This window comes from Meriones unguiculatus, chromosome 14, assembly GCF_030254825.1.
Source record: "Meriones unguiculatus strain TT.TT164.6M chromosome 14, Bangor_MerUng_6.1, whole genome shotgun sequence".
In the NCBI taxonomy this organism is placed as follows: domain Eukaryota; kingdom Metazoa; phylum Chordata; class Mammalia; order Rodentia; family Muridae; genus Meriones; species Meriones unguiculatus.
This window is the reverse complement of record NC_083361.1, coordinates 29,965,068-29,987,408: the sequence shown is the minus strand read 5'-3', so window position 1 is coordinate 29,987,408 and position 22,341 is coordinate 29,965,068. Positions and strand designations below refer to the sequence as shown.

The 22,341-nt window shown below is 45.0% G+C and overlaps 1 protein-coding gene across 3 annotated transcripts in view; it reads right to left on the bottom strand.

Moving 5' to 3' along the window:
• Positions 1-2,758: 2,758 nt before the first annotated feature.
• The window catches only part of Dennd5a (DENN domain containing 5A), a 70,295-nt gene continuing 50,712 nt past the window's right edge, over positions 2,759-22,341 (bottom strand). For 2 of the 3 annotated variants that reach the window (XM_021636248.2, XM_021636249.2), the window contains 11 exons: positions 17,621-17,705; positions 15,356-15,440; positions 14,787-14,915; positions 9,831-9,952; positions 8,460-8,605; positions 7,780-7,898; positions 7,233-7,414; positions 6,667-6,749; positions 5,892-6,015; positions 5,148-5,316; positions 2,759-3,816 (listed from right to left, as the gene is read on the bottom strand). In XM_021636248.2, the coding sequence (XP_021491923.1) occupies positions 3,633-3,816; positions 5,148-5,316; positions 5,892-6,015; positions 6,667-6,749; positions 7,233-7,414; positions 7,780-7,898; positions 8,460-8,605; positions 9,831-9,952; positions 14,787-14,915; positions 15,356-15,440; positions 17,621-17,705 (1,428 nt within the window). In that variant the 3' untranslated portion in view covers positions 2,759-3,632. The remainder of the gene's footprint in view (positions 3,817-5,147; positions 5,317-5,891; positions 6,016-6,666; positions 6,750-7,232; positions 7,415-7,779; positions 7,899-8,459; positions 8,606-9,830; positions 9,953-14,786; positions 14,916-15,355; positions 15,441-17,620; positions 17,706-22,341) is intronic. The other variant, XM_021636250.2, reaches the window with a different exon arrangement.

The following is a 22,341-nucleotide window of genomic DNA, read 5'->3' as shown; positions in this document are numbered from 1 at the left end:
ACTCACCATCTTATGGGCTGGATCCTACACTGAATGAAAGAGTGAGGGCATCACTGGCATGCGTGCAGGCACTCATTCATTTTCCCTTTACTGTGGCTGCGCTATGACTAGTTGCTTCAAGCTCCTGTTACCTTAACTTCCCCACAGTAACTATAACCTAACTAAATAAACCTTTTCCCCCTAAATTGCTTCTGTCAGTTGTTTTTATCACAGCAATAGCAATAAGACCAAGACAACAACATATTCCCTGGCTGCCCAAACAATATTACACTCTCCTAAGTCCTGTGACCTCCTCACGGGTACACTCTTCAACCAGACCCTTCAGTTACAAGTATATCCGTGACCTGAAACATGATACTGTAGGCACACGCTTACCTTCATGCCACCCAGCTCTGCAGCAGCATTCAGGCCTGGAGTTTCTGTTTCTCAGTTCAATCATGAAACAAGAAGGTCCGAGAGCAATGGTGCCATTCATGGGGTGGAACTATGTGCTGGGAATGCCAGTCCTTGCCTTGTGACGGCTGTGAAGCATGTGGGAAATTCACAGCAGTCCACAGATCCTGAGCATCCATTTGATGGGTGCCCTTCCTTACCTGTCAGCCACCCCCCTCTGCTGGCTGGCCTCTGACCTGCCCCAGGCTTCCCACCCACTGGTACTTTCACAATTCTTCACTCCTGCTGTCTCGAAGCATGCAAGGTCCACTCCCTGCTACCCAGAGCAGAGCTCGCAGTGAATTCACATCCTCCCTGGGGTCACACTCCCACCTCTGGGTTTCAGTCATCTTCTATGTCAGGAAAGGATGGGATGACAGCAACAGCAGACACTGGCACACACCTGACATTTCTTTTCATTACACTGACTTGTGTGTGTGCATACACATACAAATTCAGGCCATAGGGCATGTGTGGAAATCAGAGGATAACTCCTTCTATCATGTGGGCCCTAGGGCTAAACGCAGGCCACCAGCCTTTCCTGTTCAGCCATGTCACTGGCCCATGCCTGACATATTTCTCCTTTACAGCATCTCTAGGATGCAGATACTATTATTGACTTGCTTCTGAAGTTTGGGGAAATTCTGCAGCTTGCCCTCAATCTGCATCCAATGACCAATGACATCACTTATTCCAAACACTTACTGGGTTCCTACCATATGCCAGGCACAATCTAGTGAACAAAGTCTCTCCTTTATAGAGCTGTCACTCAGAATGAACAAATAAATCAGGGTAATGCTTATAAGGAGAGGAAGAAGAAATGAAGTGACCAATGGAGCCAGTCAGGGCAGGTTTCTCTAAAATCATAACGTGTAGAGCGCTCGCTCAGACAAGGGAGTAGCTGTTAGGGGGGAAACCACAAGCTGGGGTTAAGACTGCTCTAACAACCACAAACTACTTATAGGCTCTGTGGCCCTGGGCAAGGAATTTAACTTTTCCAGGCCTTGGTTTCCTCCCAAACTTAGGATAATCTACACTTGCTTTGCAGTGTGCCTACAAAGCCCCAGTTTTAGGTGTGCCCCGGCTTAGACTCACAACGTGCACACATACAGCTGAACCTCATGCTACCCTTTTCAGGAAGCCAAAAATTCTCCCTCTGCACTCTAGACACAGTACCTGGCAAAGGAACTGAGGTCTCAGTCTGTAGCCTGCTCACGCCCCCTACCGGCAGGACACCACAGTGTGGCTCACCTAGAGCCTCCTTTTCCTTATCTCTTGCAAATGCATCCTGTGCACTCCCAGGCTGTCAGATGGAGATGTGCTGGAGTCCAGGGGTGCCTAATACGAGGCTGGAAGTACCAATCAAGAAACTGTATCTGCACTGTCTTCCAAGCTCTCTGCAGGGCCAAAGGGAGACAAGGGCAACAACAGCCTGGGGAGTTGGGGAAAACATCATAGTAGGTGCCTCCCAAAGTACACACTGCAAAATTTACAGGCAGTGGGCAAAGAGAGAGCAGAGCAGTACATGCAGAACCGAGCAAACTCAGAAAAGGACAGTGCCTGGCCTGAGGGCTCTCACTGCTTAGGCCATGCTTCTGACACATTCTGCCAAAGGAGTCTGATTGAAACAAACGCTTAGCCAGGCATGGTGGTACATGCCTTTAATCCCTGCACAGAAACAGGCAGACCTTTGAGTTCAAGGCCAGCCTGGTCTACAAAGCAGTCAGGGTACACAGAGAAACCCTGTCTTAAAAATAAAAAAAAATAAAAAAAAAAGGAAGGAAGGAAGGATGGAAGGAAGGAAGGAAGGAAGGAAGGAAGGAAGGAAGGAAGGAAGAAAGGAAGGAAGGAAGGAGAAAAATTCAGCTGGTTACTAGGGTCCTAAGGCTCTCCCACTGTCATGCCTGACAGAGCAAACACTTCACTAGAGAAAGGGCTTTTACAGGCCCTCCCAAACACACATACACACACTCTGCATATATTAATGGACCACCTGTGTTTTATGCCCACTCAGTCTCCCCACCCTTCTCAAAAAATGGCCCAGTACCATCAATCAATCTATAGTCTTTGTTAGCATGGCAAGTCTCCTCCCTCTGAGCAGTGGAAGAACAGCCTTTCCACATTCCTCTTCAGCAGCTGACTGAATTAGCTATGAAAGCCTTGGGCACCAGAGAGGGATGGTCCAAGAACATAGGTCCTTGGGGTCATCCTCAGCAGTCCACAGACCCTAGCCAGCCAGAGACAGAGATGCACAGCTTGGTCCTCAGGCAGGCCACACTGCACCCTTCACAATCCACACACCCAAGAAAGCCATGGAGCAGTGAGGTTTGTTTCAGGTGTTTTATTAAGTGGGCCATATTGCAGCTGGTTTCTAAGTTGCAAAACAACATAAATTTAACAGTAATAACATAGCCAGTTAGATTGTGACAAGTTTTCCCTTTTCTTAAAGAGAAAAAAAAGAAAAAGAAAAACAATACTTGAAACACACAATGGCAGGTTAAATAAATAAGATAGATGAAGAAAAGACAAACCTGTTAAAACATGCTCATGTTTACTTCTGTGCAACTTTGTGCCAACAGGAAAACATGATTTTCTGCATGAGGGCAGCACAATGACATGTCCTGGCATGTCTCCTTCCCAAATAATACTGACAAAAAAAAAAAGGGAAGGGGGAAACAGATGTGGAGCTGACTCTGCAGTGCTTGATCAGAGGCACTGCTAAAAATCCCTTTGATTGGAGCACGGGATTTCCCGCTCACACACCTGTGCATAGCCCGTGACAGCCAGACACCCAGAATAATGTTAATATAGAAAACATTAGTTTAAAAAACGATGTGGAATGGCCTCATCGATGTGACGGGGCAGCATGAGGAACAGCCCCACACGTGTGTGCAGGCTCAGTCCAGGAGGCCACAGGCTCCCAGCGCGTGGCCGTGCAAGGGAGGCACCAGCTTCAAAACAAGCAGTGCCAACCTCGCCCCTTCTTCCTGACACTCTTTCACATGAAAGTGTGTAAAAAGCAGGTCAGCAAATAAACTCTAAAATAGATTATTTTTTTTTCCAAAAATCCTCTAGTTTTCTTTTTACAGTAAGTACACATCTCCTCTCTGTCCCTCACAGCTTGCTCAGGTCCCTTTGGGATGAAGAGGAATAGCTGCAGGGAGTCTTTCTAGGTCCTGCTGCTCGCTGGTGCTGGGAAGTCAGATGTCAATGCCCTTAACCAGGGACGTCTCCAGTGTGATGTTGAATTCTTGCAGGGTCTGCAGCACTCGGATCAAGGAATTAACAAGTGTGTGATCTTTAATCAGTGCCACGTCCTCATACATGTGCGCAGTGATGGGGCAGTCGGCCAGCAAGGCAATCCAGTGGTGTAGAAGGTGATCTCTGGTGGGGGGGAATGGTCCAGGCAGGTCAAAGCAAGGGAAAAGAAAGAGAAACAGGCCAAGGCCAAAGGGGAATCCTTGAACTAAGTCTGAAGATGAAGAAGCTGGCACCTCCCCCAGAGCCCTACTTCGGTCTCTAAAGGATCTCATTTTCCACTGCCTAGCCCTGGGACAACCCACAATTATGCCTGTCACCTTCCTCTTTCTCCACCTCCTTCATCTCCCTAGATAACTTTAGCACTAAAAATAGTGCTCCTCAGTTACTAGGCTCCCCTCCTTCCAACAGAGGCCCCAGAGCAGTCTTGTCCCCACTGCTAACACCACCAGGAAGTGCTACAACATATGACACTTCCCATGTACCAGTACTATTGCAAAGAGGTTTAGTTTTATGACAGCACCACCTCCACACAATGCCAGTGAAAGGCAAAAGAAGATGTTGGATCCTCTGGAACTTTTGTGAATAACCATGTGGGAGCTGGGAACCCAACCTGGGTCCTCTGCAAGAGCAATAGGTGCTTTTAACCACTGAGCCATCTCTCTCCAGAACCTCATTATTCTACTTTTGTGTTCTGAGATGGGGGTTTCACTACGTTGCTAATGATAGCCTTGTATTTCTAGACTTAAGCAATCCTGCCTTAGCTTCCCAGAAGCTGGGGTTATAGATGCGCTCATCTTAGAGCCTATATGTAACAACCACATGACCTGAATACCCCTGCCTCCAGTCTGACTGGCCTCCATGCTCTCTCAGTGTGCTGTCTGCTCTGATGCATCCTACCCATGATATCAGACCCACATTATTTCAGTCTTCTCATTAACAATGCAGTCCTAATACAGAAGGAATTGTCTCCATCTCAGGTCTTGAATGCCCCTAGCTTCCTATTACTGCCCCTCCCTCATTCTACCACCTCCTCCCTGAAGCCTTCTCTGGACTCTCTCCTCTCTAGGGTTTCAGCACATCTTACCAGGGGAAGTTTGATGAATACTTGCCATCTTTGGTTTTTAAACATGACAAACTTTTCCCAGCTTAGCTTTCTTCCTACCACTTTCCATAAGGCCTGGGACATTGAAATGTTTACCAAAGAATAACTATACATATTTAGTTCCATTTCCCACAGGGGTAGTTTTGAACCTTCCTGTCAAAATGTGGCCTCTATCTTTAATGATGCACATTCTACTTCACAGTTCCCCACAAACACTCAAGATAAAGAAGAAAATAAATAGCCTAAAAAACCCTCTAAGGTACCTGGGCAGCAGCCAATGCCCACCCTGCATGACAGACCTATTGCAGCACGTGACTGTTGGCTGCCATACACTCTTGGGGCCCTGCAGTACCTGGCTCCCAGGCACACCAGCATCTGAAACTTGCCATCCTTGCCGATGTTCCGGGGCGTGTTATTGATTGCAGTGACAAAGCGGCAGAAGTCGCGGGCCCTCGTGTGCCAATTTTCCTCTGGGACTACATCACTCTGCTCCAACGTCTCATAATAGGTTTGTGCTTTCTCTGTGAAGAGCAGGAAAGTTTTGCCAATGGCTCCTCAAAACCTGTCCTACAGACCACCTGCTGTGGCAGTCTCCACGCCCACATAGTCAACCTCATGAGAATAAAGCAAGTATACTCATGTCAGTGAACATGGGCATATTTAAAAATAATCCCTAGTTTTAAAATTTATTTATGTAGTCCTAAATATGGTCTTTTTCCCTGGTCTGAAGAAACAAGAAAGCTCTGAGGACTGTCTCCGACATAAAATTCTCCAGTGGGAACCACACAAGGTTTGGGATCCAATACTCTCAACTGTCCTTCTGGATCTATAGGGACAGAAGGTAAAGATTTGGGGCTAACCCTGCTCTAGACGAGAGAAGCTTGGAATCTCTGTCAAGTTCTCAGGAGGTAAGGGTTCACAAAGCATGAGCATGGTATTGGGGCACTCCTGTCGCTCCCTTCAGGAAAACCAGGGTAAACAAGCAGCTGCCCTAACTGCCTGATTTGGCTTCCACAGCTAGACCACATGCTACAGAAGAGACCTTCATTATCTATATGCTAGTCTTTTCCTACTCTTGAACCCTAGAGCAGCTCACCCAGGAAATCCCAAATGAAGACATTTTTGAAGAGCCGAGGTGATTTAAATCCATGTTGGAAAGCTTGTTCCAGGGCAGAAACGAGACCACACTCTCCACAAAGCAACAGTGTTAGACTGCCACGCTAAGAAAGAAAACAGGGTAAGTGACAGGCAGAGCTCAGCTGAGCTACCCTCCTACCACTACACCCTTAAACCCACAGCCAGGCCAGGAGGACACAAATGACCACAAGGCTTTTGTCTGTTGTCCAGTACCAACCAGAGTGGCTGGCACTCTCTTTCAGTGAAGACCTGTTGAAGGGCATGTGATGGAGTGGGGTCACACACAGGAGACTTACCAGCAGGTACAAAGCCAGTGTAGTAGACACAAACAAATCCAGAAAAAGACAGGAAGAGGTTGTGTTTACAGGGGGACCCTAGAGTCCACTTACTTAACAATATGGTGGGAAAACAACTGAGGCAAAGGCTTCTGGGTAAGGAGTCTGCCCATCCCAAAGTAGGCAAGGCATATGTTGAACTGGACTCTGACTGGGCATGGTAAGAGGTGCCTATAATACCAGCACTTAGGAGGAGGAGGAAGGAAGATTGCCACAACTTGGAGACCAAGATGGGCTACATAATGAGTTGCAGGCTAGCCTGGGATATCCCAGCAGACCTGTTGATGACTTTGAACTAGCCATAGCACAGGATGTTGCAAAGTGTAACAAGGTAACTGCAATATCAAGATGACTCTGTCTTACTCAGAAGGCTCTGTGCTGGAGGGCAGGAAGGCTCACCTCTTTCTCAGGTTTATGGAAATGCTTCACAATGCCATTGACCGCCTCCCCGATGGACTCCTGGATCTGCCCAGTGTTCAGCTCTGAGAAAACCAAGTAGACATCAATCTCAGAGGTTACCAACAGGAGACTTCAGGACATGGGGAATAGTCATGGGAGAAGCAGGATAGTGAGAACTCAAGAAGCAGAGACTCTTCCCAAAGAGAGTTTTTTCCCCTCTTAGGGGCCAAAGTCAAAGCTAAGAGAGCTCTGTCTCTATGAGATGCTGGCCTGGTTTACTCTCCACTTCACTATTCTTGTTTTCCTTAAAAGAGCCATGACTGCCTGTGAATAGTCACCAGGAAGGAGGAGGCCAGAAATGAATCCTCTCCCTGACAGACAGGAACACAGAAAAATAAGATAGGTCATCAGACATTCCTTCCAGGTCTCCAAGGCAAGGGCCACAAACACACGATAATCAAGAGAGGAGGTAGCTTTGTCAGCAGTGGTGGCTCCTGGGACAGCTGCACAGACTGGGGCCATGGCTCTCAGAAATCTGCAAATTCCCAGACTTCCCTCCTACTCACTGGGCTTATTGTTGGGTGAGATGGTTACAAGTCTCCGGATGACACTGGGGGACTGCTGAAGCGGTGGAGTCCGACAAGGCCTCTCATCAACCTCAGGTAGGGAAGTGAGCAGCTCCCCAACGAGCACGCGTTCCAGGCTTCCGTCATCCATACCCTTCCCCAGCCATCGGCCACATGGGAACCTAGAGGTAAATCAATGGCTTGTGAGAGCTGCTCATTCCTCCAGCATTCTCCCTTGCTGCTCAGCAGTGCCATCAACAAAGCCAATCCAAGAGCACAGGTCACAAAACCAGACTAGGGGCTCCCAGGCTCACTTTGCTCCACAGTGTATTATCACCAGAACTACCTAAGTGGCTTGGGCGGCCTAGGACACGTGTCCAGCAATGTCAGATATGTTTACTAGGTTGGAAACCATCCTGTATCTTTCAAGTATACAAGGCAGAGCCAAAAGGAAATTACCTCTACTATCAAACCTTAAAAGGCTCCTTGAGAAGCTCATACTCAATTACCAAAGATAGCCCTCGGGTGCACACTTAGGGTCACTCACTTGTAGGTATGTCCTGTGATCTCATTCCTGACCATCACATACTCCACAAGCCATTTGGCATACAGCCCAGAATTATCATGGCCAATCTGGACAGTGGTGAGCTTCCCCAGGTTCTGGCACTAGGGGAGTAAAGAAAAGGAGCCAGGTCAGAAAAGAAGGAGGAAAGAGTGGCAATCCTTAGAGGCACAGGTCTGACTGGCTGCCTGCCCCTGGCTTAGCATCTACAGGACAGAGCTCACAACCCCACTTACTGCTAGGTCTGCCAGCCCCCACTGTGTCCTAGGCAGTTCATGGCTGAGAAAGCACATGCTGGCCTTAGAGGAAGACCAGGATCTGGGGTGGAACTACTCCAGGTTGGTCCTGAGGCTTAACAAGTAACTGTGTGTAACAGCTGAAAGAACTCTGGGGAATTCCAGACACTCTGCCCAACCCCTTTACGCACCCTAGAGCAAGAAAGTATATGAGTTTTGACAAATAAACCCCTTCCAGTCAGTGACTATGTACAGGGTGTAGACTCTTCCCTTCAGGTCAGCCCTGGTCCTGGCCTCAGACTGACTCAGAACAGGTCCACTGTGCTGAAACACCAAGCTGTGAACAAGGCCTCCATGACATCCTACAGCAGCTATTACAAACTTGAGTCCCCACAGAGCCTTGGGTTGGAACACCCGAACATCACATACCTCAAAAGTCATCTCAAGTACATTCCTAGGGATCTGCAGGATCTGTGTTTCACCCAGTTCTCCAGATATACAGATCCATGGGTTGGCGGTGAACATGGAGCCCCCCAGCTTCTTGCTTGGTACGATCAAAATGTGGTACGGAATCACTGTTTAGAGAAGCCATAGAGGTGCTGGTGGGAATTGGGAATCTCTCACACCTGAGGGAAGGGACCCTGACCTGCTCCGAGCATACTGGAATGATTACAGCTCCTGCTGCACTGTTGCCAGCAGAGCTCCGGGGCTGCTTCAAATGTTGGCCTGGCTCTCACTCTTCCCAGGTTACCACCCAATAAGAGAAACCAAGCCTATCTGCAGGCTCAGCTTTAAATATACCCAACTCCCAACTGAACTCCATCTCAGAGTACTCTGCAGTCTCTCCACTCATGAACCCAGCAACATAATAGTAATACCGATCTTAGCAGTCTACACGGCTGCCACCTCTCTTTTGCAGGGCACAGAGCAGAGAGGAAAACAGTTTCCCCTCAATCTTTTAATTCCAGTTCAGTACTACTCCAACCAAGTGCAGAGCCCTAGTGTCTGAGAAGGAGGACTGGGAGAAGATGAAACAAGAGCGTGAGCTGCTGCAGCAGTGGGTGGCTGGCCAGAGAACTAGCTATGGAGCACTTTCAAAAGCTACCAAATGAAGAAAAAATCGTGGCATCACAGAAAGATGAAGCTGGAAGACCTTAGAGTATTTTGAACCATCCTCCTCTGAAAGTAGGAGAGTGAGGCCCACTGCGGGGTCAAACTCACAGAAATATAGTAAGTTGGGGCAAGGCTGGCCTGGTCTAAATCACCTTCTGTCATATGGAATTCTTTCTACTATTTCAGGAAGAGCTCTCCAGGAAGAGCCCTTCAGGAAGGGCTACTCCAAATCTGGGATGCTGAGACATCTCTCAGGCTAAAACAAAAGGGGGATTCTTTAGAAGTATGCAGAGTGGAAGGTCGCAACTGACATCTGACAAGCAAAGGGATGAGGACAGAAAGTTCATAGAAAACAGCCATTGAGAAGGAGCTGTTCTTCCTTACTTCTCCCTGTGGAAGCACAAGGCAAACAGAAAATACAAGGGAGTCCAGGCATGGAGGTGTATGCCAGCATGTAAGAGGAAGAGGCAGGAGGACTACCATGAGTTTGGTTTGCATGATGCCATTGGCTACATAGTAAGAATCTTTCTTAAAAATTTAAATAAACAGACAGACAAATAAGTAAGTAAATAAATAAGTAAGTAAGTAAATAAATAAATAAATGGAAATAAAGAACAAAGGAGAGGACAAGCCTGGGTGAGTTTATGAAGTCTGGCAGGCCATGGGGAGCAGAGCAGACCTACTCACAGATGGTTGTGAAGACGTTGGTGAAGCAGAAGTAGTCCACTGCATTGAAGGAGAGCAGGTGATAGAGGAACTGCTCCTTCTCGTCATCGCAGCGCAGGAAGGCGTAACGCTTGTACAGCTTCCTGTCAGGCAGGGCAAGACATCAAAACATCAATCCCCAGCTGATGAGAGGAGAAAAGCTAAAAGTGTTCACTTCCACAGCAGATGGGTAAGGGATGCATGAGCTGTCAAGCCTCACACTCCTTAGGATCACGTCATTATGGATGAAAACTAGCCAATCAGTGTGGCTGAGGCTAGAGGCTTAATCCACAGCAGGTCCAACAAAATCACATGCTGGTGTTACTATACTGTCATGTGGGACAGGTCATGGACTCTCCTTTTCTGAACCATGGACTGAACAAGTTCATCAGATAAAACAGACACTCTCTGCTTCTAGTTAGGCTGCTGTCCCAGTGCATGGCCATGAGTACTCACCATTGACAAGAGGTCTGCAGTGACCATTCATTACCAGACCACAGCTCTGACCTTCCATAGACCCAACAGCTAAGTCAAAACCCCACTTTTCAGGTGATGCAGGACAGAGCCCTGTTCCTACCTCAGACTCAGCTTACAAGAAGGGTCAGAACACCAAAAGCCAGTTCCTTTGCCTACCTCTAAGCCCTCCACAGCTTGACAACAATGACACCTTCCATAAATAAAGGGGATACTGGGAGCACAATGTTCAGGCCCTCAATATCCTAATTGCCCATACGACAATCACCAGCATCCAGGGAAGTTATAAAGCACCCACGGGTATGAAAGGGAGTGCCTGCCCTCAAACAGACTCTACTAAGTGACAGAATAAATTGGGTAAATGCCAAGGTATAGGGGGTATAGGGTATACATATAATGATTTAATGGATGAAAGTCTCTTTCTGGGAATTTAAGAACACTGAGCTTTAATAGTCCTGCAATGTTTTCTAGATCAAGAGAGTCTAGAGGGCAGCATAACCCCAGACAAATGTTCTAAATCACAGGAAAAAGGATGTGTGGAAATGAGGGTGGTTAGACTTGAGAGTCCCAAAATGATCAGGGAGCAAGAGAGCTGGAAAGTTAGGCTAGAATGAAATAAAGGCTTACATCCTCAGGCTAAAGACCTCCAATCTGCTTTGTTAAATTACAGGTTTCTGCATTTTGCCCTAGAAGTAAAGGGAGAAATATAGAAATTTAGGAAGTTTAGTTAGTGTGGTGGGAGGTTGAAAAGAGAAAGATGACTAAAATAGAGCAGAGCACCAAAAAAAGCAAGGATCCAGGGCTGGAGAGATGGCTGGGTGGTTAAGAGTACTGGTTCTTCTCACAGAAGACCCAGGTTCAATTCCCAGCATCTACATGGTAGCTCACAACTGTCTGTAACTCCAGTTCTAGGGAATCTCAACACTTTCACACAGACATAAATGCAGGCAAAAGGCCAATGCACATACAATAAAAATAAATAATTATTTAAAAAAAGAAAAAGCAAAAGCAAAGAGCCAGCAAAGGGAGGAGCTAAGAACTCGGCCTCTCTATGGAAGGCAGAACAGTGGAGTCAAAACTGACTTTATTCTGGATCATGGATGTTGAAAGAGAGTGGGGAAGATGTTAAGCTGTTCAGAGAGAACAGTAGCAGCATAGCAAAACTGAAAAGGAAGTTAACCACATGATGTGAAGCCTGCTTCTATTCTCTCCAAGCCATTCCTAAATCTGAACAGAATACACGTAAGACTCAGAAGAATGGAAAGAACTTCAGGGGTGGAATCATCTGCTTAGAGTGACTGAAGTGGTAAGTGGTGAAACCACCAAGTGAGACAGAGCAAGCAAGACAGAGACAGACACATGGCTGTGTGCAGAGGCTGGAAGACTATCAAGGCCACATTCTGAAGAGCAGGAGAAAGAAATCAGGATGGTGAGATGGCTCAGTAAGTAAAGGGGGCCTGTTGGCAAATCTGAAGGCCTGAGTTCTACCCTGAGACCAACATGGTAAAAGGACAGAAGAGACACCAAAAGCTGTCCTCTAATTCTAATTCTCTCTCTCTCTCTCTTTCTCTCTCTCTCTCTCACACACACACACACACTGAGAGACCAAAAAGATTAAAAATTAGCAGCTATTATTAATTACGGCCTGAACTAGGTGGGTGGAGAAGTCTAGTAATGCCCTGAGGGGAAGGAATGCAGTAAGGCAGTCCTTCCCCACCCACTAGAGATACAGTTGCTAGGAAACTGGCCCATCTCCCCTAGGGAGGGACACCAGGTCATTAATGATCTGGGGACCTTCCTATAGCCAATCAATTCAAAATGTAGCATTTTGACCAATAGTTGCTTGCCAGGCAGGAATTGCCCCTGCCTTGGGCATGCTGGGAGGGACCAGAATCTATATATTACCCAACTAACCTGGGAGCTCAGCTCCCACCGCTTCCGTGGTGGGGGTGTGTGGGCCCAAGCTGCAGCTTGTAATTTACAATAAAAAGAACCTCATGTATTTACAGCGGAGTCTATTTATTCCTGGTCTTTTGGGGTTTGTGAACTGGGCAGAACAACACTAAATGAATATTGAAATTTTGTAAAGGGAAAAAAAAAAAAAAGAGCAGAAGACTGTAGGATGATTGCAACCATACAATGTCATGTTTTGAGGTAAAGGAGGCACTACATAGTAACAGGTGTCATGGTAAGGAGAGCACTATACAACAAGAGTCACCGCAGAGAGGTCAAGGAGATCTGGACTCACAACAGGGGAGTTAATTTGTTCCTCTAGAGTTTATACTCAATGAATTTCATGAGTGAGGGCCTTCCACCTCCCTAAGTCCACAAGCTCCATACAGTCTTGAAAGCTAGCTGAAAATGCCAAAGGCTAGTCCATCAATATGAACTCTTCCAAGGCTGTTGTGCTCCTACTTGGCAGCCAGGGACACACTTTACAGACATAGGTCGGTTCCTTCTAAATATTATGCAACATGCTCAGCACTAGGAAAGGCACACAGTTCAGCTTTTCAATGCAAGCAAACTTAACTAAGCAGCAAAGGATTGGGTAATGTAGCATGTAACTGGTAAAGGAAGGACCAACAAATCCTGTGGCAAAGGAAAGGCCTGCCTGGAGGACAAATGGCTCAGGAGTCCAAGAAAATCTGGTAAAGAAACCTTCTCACTAGGTCCTAAAGGAAATGGCAGGTGAAGAGAGGATGACAACAGAACCATACAGATGAACAAGGAACAACTGAAGACACCAGAAAAGGAGGAACACATGGCATGGTTGAAGCCCTCCGGAAGAAAAGATGAGGATACAGGATGGAGGGGGATATGGGTTGGGCATGGTTTGACTCCCTCAAAGACTCATGCACTCAAGTTTGGGCCCCAGAGTGGTGAGATTGAAGTGGAAAAATACTGAAAGGTCAGACCTAAAAGAAGATAATTGGGTGAGGGAGCATCACTCTCAGCAGGTGTTAATGCTGGTCTTATGGAGTGAGTTCCCATGAAAACAGCAGGTTCTCATAAAGTAACACCACTCCATGCGCTGTGTCCCTTCTGCATGTGGTGATTACCTCTTCTATGATGTGATGTAGCCAGGGAAGTTCTTGCCACAGGCTAAATGAATGTAGCTATCTGACTTCCAGCATCTCATTTATTGGGAAATAAGTAAATGTTTTTTCTTTATAAAATATCCAACACTAGGTAATCTGTTGTAGCAATGACAAATGGACTATGCCTGATGCAGTTATGCTCCAGAGTGCACTCAATGGGAGTGCTGTGCCCAGATCGTAAGGTCCCCAGACCTAAGCTTGGATCTCCCCACCATCACCATGCAGTGGATCAGAGAAGAGGATTTTTATTGGGGTTCGAGGAAGGACCAGGAATTTCCAGTTTAATAGTTATTCGATTGGGTGACATTCAGCAGGGGCAAGCTTGTTACAGAGCGATTGGCTAACTAACATAACTTTGAGTGAGCTGTCTGTAGCTCTCAGGAATGTTAGGTTGGTGGGCTGCCCAGAACAAATGCCCCACCCTGAGATAAGATAACTTCTTGTGGTTATCCTCAGGCTGTTCCTCCGTAGGGAATCTTATGACCTTGTTTCTGGAATTGGTAACCTTTGGCCTAGTTCCTGGTGACCTTTAGGGGTGTTCTGGTTCTCTCAGAAGCAAGTCTCATTTTCTAGTCATGGAGTAGTTTAAGGATCAGAGCATCAGGTCAGAAAGTATTGTATGCTGAGTGAAATTTAAGCTAATTTTTCCAATAGGGCTACAGTTTTTAAAAAGACAAGATTAGGGCTGAAGACTTACTGGCTAAATGGTACATTTGCCTAACATATATGAGGTACTTAATTCCCAACACCACCAAAAAAAAAAAAAAAAAGAAAACAAAAAACAAGAGCCATATGTGCTGTATCTGAAAAGACAGAGGCGAATCATCTGAGAACCAGAGAAGGAAAGGACCTTCCTTCCATTCCTTCCTTGGTTTGGAACAATGGGGGACAGACAGACACAGGGGACTGCGAGTTTGGTGGCTCTGGGAAGTGTAAGTATCCTGGATGCCTTCCTACCCTAAGGGTGGGTGTGGAGGGAGAAGTCTAGGGTGCTGTCTGGAAGTTCTGGAGACTCAGTCAAGGAAGAAGGGAAGGGAACTGCCTGCTCTAGGTTGGCCTCAGGCTCAGAAGTGGTAAGGCATAACTCAGAAGTCTCCATTAATTCTCTAACCCTTTGTTTCTCAGGACAGGAAAGAAGCCTCATGGCCAAAAGAGGAGGAACACCACTGGTTTTAGGAAGAGGAAGCAGAAAACAGAAGTGCCTCTGTAGTTAGAGGGAGGGGCAGGTCACTGGGGACACTGTCATCAGCTTGAGGGTGACTGGACACTGCTCTAGTAACATGCTCAATTTGCTTTCCACAACCCCAGTTCCCAGTTTCCCCGACAATCTTGGAGCCCAGTTCTACTCCAAGTAGAGTGGCCTTACTTGGTGAGCTCATGGTCTGAAAGAAGCTGCTTCAGGTGTCTGGAGAGTAACTTCTTCTCCATGGACAGTCGTACCCATGCTCTGGCCTTTCCCACATCAGTCTTGATTTCCCCAATATTCTGGATGTGCCTAAGGGAAAAAGTGTAGGGTGGGGTAGGAAATGAACTCCCTGTGGCAGGCTCACCTGTGGGCCAAACAAGCCAGGTAAGACAGCCAGCCCTATCCCACCCGGAGAGAGTCTCTCTCATTCTTCCATGTGGCTTTGCCAGATAGCCTTCTCACATCTGGGAGAGAGAACGGACTGTATAGGTTTCAACAAGCCCTGCTAATCCAAGCCCTGGGGCTGTGAGATATTCTCCTATGTTCTTTCTCCTGGTAGAGGTCTCCAAAATGCCAGGAAAACCATCTTTTTTATAAACTATACAAAGACCAAGAGCAAAGATTTCCTAGTTAGCTGAATCAGTTGAAATGCTTTAACAGTCATGGAGATCTTGTGGACTAAGCATCACACCCAAACACCAGGTGCGACAAGACTTTAGTGGTTAATTTATGAGTGAACACAGACAGACCTCATATCCTGAATTAGGGAGATTCTCAGGGGAGACATGACAGCACTGGCATCAGACTTTCTCCGTTCTGAATCAACAAGTATTCCTGGAACAACAAAGATGGTCATCTCCAAAGAGACCTGAGTATCCAAATAGCGAATTACTCTCTCACATCTTAAATTTAAAAAAAAGAAAAAAAATCCTACAGCAACAGATTGTTCCATTATGAATACCTTAAACAGTCCTTTCACAAATATTCTTAAGTTTCCAACAGAGATCAGATTTTATACTTTTGCACATTATTTAATTGTTGAATGATCTGTAAAAATAAGCCAAAGAGGGTAAGACTGTCTAACCACATAATAGAGGTTGTCTTTGGAAAAGTTTATTTTGTGGTAGAAGAAACTTGAGCACAGATTTCCTGGCTCCTAATTCATCATACCCACATATATCATGACCCAGGGAAACAGTACTTCTACCTGGAGCTACCACTTACTTCCAATTCTGTCTTCAAAAGAGCCAAGAGAATGTTCCAAAATGCTTCAGTCCTCCAGAAGGAAGGACCAAAATCTCTTACCTGGTGCCAGGCCCTATGTTTAAAGCTTATTTTCATTATCAAGCTGGTGAGGATATTTGCTGTAATTTATCCCTTACCAGTAACTGCCATAGCCTTCCTAAGAAGACTCTGGGGATTTACACACCCACAAAGTACACCAAAATCGCCTCATAGGCTATGTCAGGAATGCCTGTCCCTGGTCTTCAACCAATTTTCTACTCACATCCAGTGCTACTTAAGAGACTACTTCAAGGGCATGAAGTTCATGTCCACTTTTTAAAATTCCATTTGAATTTACCTTTACTGTTAATAATAGCCAATTAAGAGTAGTGTTGTACACCTTAATCCCAGCACTGGGAGGCAGAGACTATGGATTTCAGTGAGTTCTAGGCCAGCTGGTCTACATAGCAAGTTCCAGTGAGACCTGTTTATAGCCAAGGAAAGTAAAGTCCCTCTGGCAGACAGGAAGAAGGGGTGGTATAAAGAGACCTTAGAGGTCAAAGGAAACAATGTGTGTATGGGAAGGAATACTTCTGGGTGGCATGAAGGACCCTAGGTGAATACACAGGAGGTCTTCTTCTAACCCAGACATTTTCATTAACGTCTTTTGTTTTTCATTAATTTACTGCATGATCTCACATCAATCCTGATCCTTTTGAGACCAGCTTTTTTTTTTCTCATAAAGTAAAGAGGCTAGTCTAGATGGTCCTGGAATCCCTCCAAACTCCAGGTTTTGCTTTTATGGTTTTGCTTTTGTTTTGTTTTGTGGGGTGGGGGTTGGGGAATCTAGAGAGAATGCTAAGCAGTTAAGAGCACTGGCTGTTCTTCTAAAAGACCAGAGGGTTAATTCCCATACCACATGCTGGCTCACAACTGGCTCCAACTCCAGCTCCAGAGACATTATTACCTGTTCTGGCCTCCATGCTCATGTCAGAGAAATAAAAGATGCTAAAAAAAAAAAAAAAAAAAGAAAAGGAGGAGGAGGAAGAGGAGAAGAAAAGAAAAGGAAAAAAAAAAGAAAGAAAGAAAAGGAAAACCAGCTTCTTGCAAACACCAGGACCATAATAAAACCCAATTTCACTTTTTTATTTTTAATTTAGAGCCCATTTTTGAAACTAAAACAGGTTTTCCTAGACCCTTTTACTCATCACAAGGTCTGCAAACAGACGGTGAGGACATCACTGTGATACAAGTGAAGCTCTATATTTCAGCAAGCGTGGCAGCTCCATGGTTTTTTGTTTTGTTTTTTAAGATTTATTTTATCTTTATTTGTGAATGGGACACTGTGTGTTTCAGTACCCATGGAGACCAGAAGAAGTTTGATCCCCTGGAGCTTGAGTTACAAGTGGTTGTAATCCACCAAACATGGGTGCTGGGAACTAAAAAATATTTTATTTTTCTTTCATATGTATTAAATGCCTTGCCTGCATATGTATGTGCACTGCATTTGTTCCTGAAAAAAAGGGTGTAGGGTTCCCTGGAACTAGAGCAATAAATGCTGTGAGCTACCAAGTGGGTGCTAGGAACCCAACCCAGGTCCTCGGGAAGTGTAGCAAGTATTCTTAACCACTGAGCCATCTCTCTCCAACTCTACAACAAACACTCTTTTAAAACAGAAACCATGCAAAGCAAAAGCTTCGCTGGCCTGGAAAGGGGAAGAGGGATGACCATTCTAGTGAGGAATGGCAAAGTGAGCTGAGACCTTATCTGCACAAGTGAACAGACCTTACCTGAGGTACTGAGACTTCCTGATGTGAGCTTTCTCTGCCGGTTTTCCTGATAATGTAACAGATGAGACCACAAAGCTGATTTCCCCTGGAAGCAATGGGAGGAAGAAACAGTTTTTACAATGTTCAACATGCAAACACCAATTTTTACTTAAAGTATCAGTGCTATGCCTGGTTTCAATTCCCTCCAATACATACAATGTACATAAATATGTCCTCTACTAAAATCCAGGAGAAACAGAATGAAAGATAACAAAAAGCTAAAATGGTTCCCAACTAGACTACAAAGGAGATAGGATATGTCCAAATGGGTATGGTAAGGACCCATGAATAAGAATGTAAAAGACAACCTCTAAACGCTCTGGCGGAGAAAGGTCAGCTCTTCCCTTCAGAAACATATACCTAGCCTATGAGAGTCTACTTAACAACTTCTAAATCTCCTATCTTATTTCAAGGCATCTTACCCTTAGTTGCAGGCTCCAATAAGTAAGTCAGGCTGGACTCCAACTCACAGAGATCCTCCTGCCTCCCTGCCTCTGCCTCTCTCTCTGGCTTTCTCTCTGCCTCCCCTCTGCCTCTACTCTCTCTGCCTCTGCCTCCTAAATGCTGGGATTAAATTATGTGCCACCATGCCCAGCTCCAATTTTTTGGGAGGTTTTTTTGGTTGTTTGCTCGGTTTGGTTTTTCGATTTCTCTATGTAACAGAGCTCTGGCTGTCCTGGACTCCCTTTGCAGATTAAGCTGGCCTCCAACTCACAGAAATCCAGCTGTCTCTGCCTCTCAAGTTCTGGGATTAAAGATGTATGTCATCTAGTCCAGCTCTCCAACTTTGTTTTTTAAGAAAGGGTCTCTCTTTGGCCTGTAGTTCATCACGTACTGGCTGCCCAATGAATCTCCTCCCCAACAGAGGAACATTCACCACCATTACTTTTTCTTTGTAAATTCTGGAGGCAGGCACACTTTGATACATTAAATAGGCACCTCAGCCACCTGTCCCAAGTTTGAAGCTTAACAGTAGCACCTATCATTATTACTATTTCCATTAAATATAAAACTGAAAGATTTTATAAGATTATTATAAGTTCTGTTGCTAATGTAATGCATAGTATATTTTTTATTAATCACATAGTAAGTAGCATGATCATGAATCTGAACTATTTATTATCTATGTCATTATCTAGTTAGGGGGCTCAGGAGATGGCTCAATTAATAAAATGCTTGTTGTACAAACATGAGGATCCTTCTGGCTCTACCTCTGAAGTGCTGAAATTATAGGCATAGGCTGCTACAACAGGGGATGTATGTGGTGCTGGAACTGAGCTGCAGAGAGAGGCCCTGTCTCAAAAAGAAAATAAAAATAAATGCCTGAGGTCTCCAAGTACACATATGCACAGACATGTGCACCCTACATGAGTCATGGCATCTTGAAGAATGATTATAAAGAGATGAAGTTTTCAGGTGGCCAGCTGAGCTCAGGCACTAGGTGGCAGACTGCTCCTTTACCTCAGACTCCCAGGTGCTATTTGGACTTGTGCCTTGGCAGAAAGGAAAACTAGCTATGTGTCAGCGGTTGTAAGTACAACTTTTGACTGCCCCAATGCCAGGGTTCTACTTTACTCACTTGTACTTATCTCATCATTGCAATAGCAAACAACCCCCCCTTCTTATAGACTGGAACTCTATCTTCAGAGTCAACATAGCAATATACAGTTACTACAGTAAGTTACACAGTGAGTTCAAGGCCGATTTACTCAAAATGGCTTAGCAGATAAAGAAACTTGCCACCAAGATTGAGGACCTGAGTTCAATCCTTATGTTTCAAACAGTAGAAAAAAGAAAAGAGTGAGAGAAAGAAAGGAGTCCTACAAATTGTCCACTGATCTTCTTCATCTACCCTCCTCTCTCACATACATACAAGTCCCCAGACACAAAATAAATTAATAAAAAAAAAAAAAAAAAGTTTAAAATAGGGCCAGGTGTGGTGGTGCATGCCTTTAATCCCAGCATTCTTAGGCAGAGGCAGTCAGATCTCTGAGATTGAGGCCAGCCTGGTCGACAGAGCTCAGAGTTCTAGGACAGCCAGGGTTACACAGAGAAACCCTATCTCAAAATAAACAAAACAAACAAAAATAAAAAACCAAAAGAAAGGAAGGAAGAAGGAAAGAAAGAAAGGGAAGTTGATCCAATGGTAGAATGCTTGAAACCCTGGATCTGATTCCCAACATTGCACAAACCAGGTGTGGTGCATGTCTATAATAGCACTTACAGTGCTCCCAACTTAACGAAATTAAGATCTATTTAAGATAGACATGGTCCTCAAACACCTACAAAATAAAACATAATCACAGATCATAGCATTCTGTTCTATGTTTGCAAGTGAAAGGGTTAGGCTAACTTTGTGACCTATATGTCTTCTAAAGCCTATAGTTTTGAGTTTTAGGTCCAGGTTAAGCTAAAGCCTCTTAGTACCTTTCCAGAGAATGGAGGAATGTGACCCTATCTGTGAGGACAGATTAAAAAAAAAAAAAAAAGGCAAGCAAGCAATGACCTTCACTCAGCAAAAGAAGGACCAGACCCTTGTCTTTGAGATAGCGTTTCTTAGCAATGAACCTAGACTTCTTCTGAGTAGCTTTTGACCTCCAGCCAAAAGTCTGCAGCCCCTAATCTTCAAGGATGAGCTAACCACCCCACCTTCAATTGCAGCTGCATCCACACTTGGCAGGACTGGCCAAGCTTGAGCACCTAAGACTAACCAATTACCTTACTTTATAGCTTCCTCATCCAATCCTAAATTGCCAAGACTGCAACTTCAAATCTCCCGCAATTTTTCTTTTAAAAACCTAAAGGCCTTTGTCTCCCGGTGCCACTCTTTGCTGACCGGCAGGGGTGACCCCATTGTGCAATGGATAATAAACCTCTTGCTTTTGCAACGAGTCTTGGTCTGGGGGAGTTTCTGGGAAGGGCGCAATCTTGAACTCCTGAGCTGTGAGACCCCAGGTCTTACACAAGGTATAGTTTAGAGCAGATAACTAAATATAGACATAGATTGCTTAACCCAAATATGCTAGCCTTCAAACCTGTCGGAGATCTGCTGAATATGGCATTTAAGGATTGTAAGCTTATTATGACAGAGAGTCCCAAATCCTAGCAGTAGTGCCCACGGTCTCTGCGAAGATTTGGGCACAACGACAGATGACTTCAATTCTGGACTGTGGTATGCTAACCACTGAACTAGACTGCCCCAACTGGCCCACTGCTAAGGCCCAACCTCAACTGTGGATAAACTGGATGCCCAATGAGTTACTGTCTCACATTGCAGATAACAAGGTGAGATAAATCTCTCACATGTTTTCCTTCCACAGGAAAAAACTTGTCCTCTGCACCTGATGACCAGACTGTCTACCCGTGTTGCCATGAAGACCTGGGACAACCGTCTAGGTAGTGAACTGTGGACGCACCAGTCATCTCTGTCATTTTGATAAATAGATTCACTTAAATTACAATTTATCCTTCTCAGGTCTCTGATTACGTTGATGGCTAACACCAGACCTTAAGCCTCACCCCTAGAGATGAAACTGTCAGCTTTAAACACAGTCTGCTTTGTAAGCAGACTCAAAAAAACAAAAAAAAAAATACACCACAGGTCTCAGATGTAACTTTTTACTTCCTTTAGCTAAAAGAACTTACTTTATAAAAGAACTTACTTTATAACAACTACTCTCATCAATTTCACCTTTGTCTCATTAGATACCAAGGCCTAAGAATACAGAAGTTTAAGTTAAGCGGATCTAAGAAAGTGTTTGAGGGCCTAAGAAAGGTGTTTTATGGTTGGTAAACACAAGTTATAAAGGTTGGAAGGTTTAAGGTGATTTAAGGTATCCTAAATAGATAAAAATGCTTCATATTTCTTCCTGTTGATATGCTACTGTTGGATTAACTGTCCAGAGCTTTGACATTTATCACTAAAGCTCTGTTATTAGTCTAATCCTGATAAAAAACATTCCACTATATGTCCCACTATCATGGTTCCAAGTTCAAGATTTTAAATCTCTTTTGGTTTGTCTTTAAGTATAGACTTAAAAGTTGTTTTTCATTGTGCTAGATTTATGTACATCCAGTCTTCTGGAGAGAGAGAAGCAGCCTCTCTACCATGAGGTATAATCATACTAAAGATCAAGATCAAGTGAGTTTTGCCCTTTCTACTTCACAGAAGACCTTTCCAGAGCTCACCTTAAAGAGTGTTTATGCTGTTAACACAAATGTGTATGTCTACTGCCTTTTTCTACACTGCACATTTCACTGCAGATTACAATGGTGATGCTAACATGCTAAAGTTTTACCTCCTTTGTAAAATTAAAAAGGGATTCTTGTAAGCTACAGGAAATCCACCTGCGTCTACCACTCAGGTCAATTGGAGTCCAGATAAGTACTGCCAATCAACAGCCAATTGCCTATCTCAGAGGGTGGGATACCCACCCCCTTTCCCTAGTTTTGGGACTCCCCTTTTCTGGCTAACCTATCACTGCATTCCTGCACCCAACACGACTGATTGGTAAGTTCCCCTCCATAGTTGGTGTAAGCGGTCCCCTTTGTCCAAGGGACTGACCATTGGTCGCCCAGCACATCTCTGGTTCACTGAGGAACAGAGGCACCCCCAATCATGGCCTCCAAGGCTATGTATGGTTAGTCCTTCTCACCAACCCTCATACAGACACCGTCCCCTG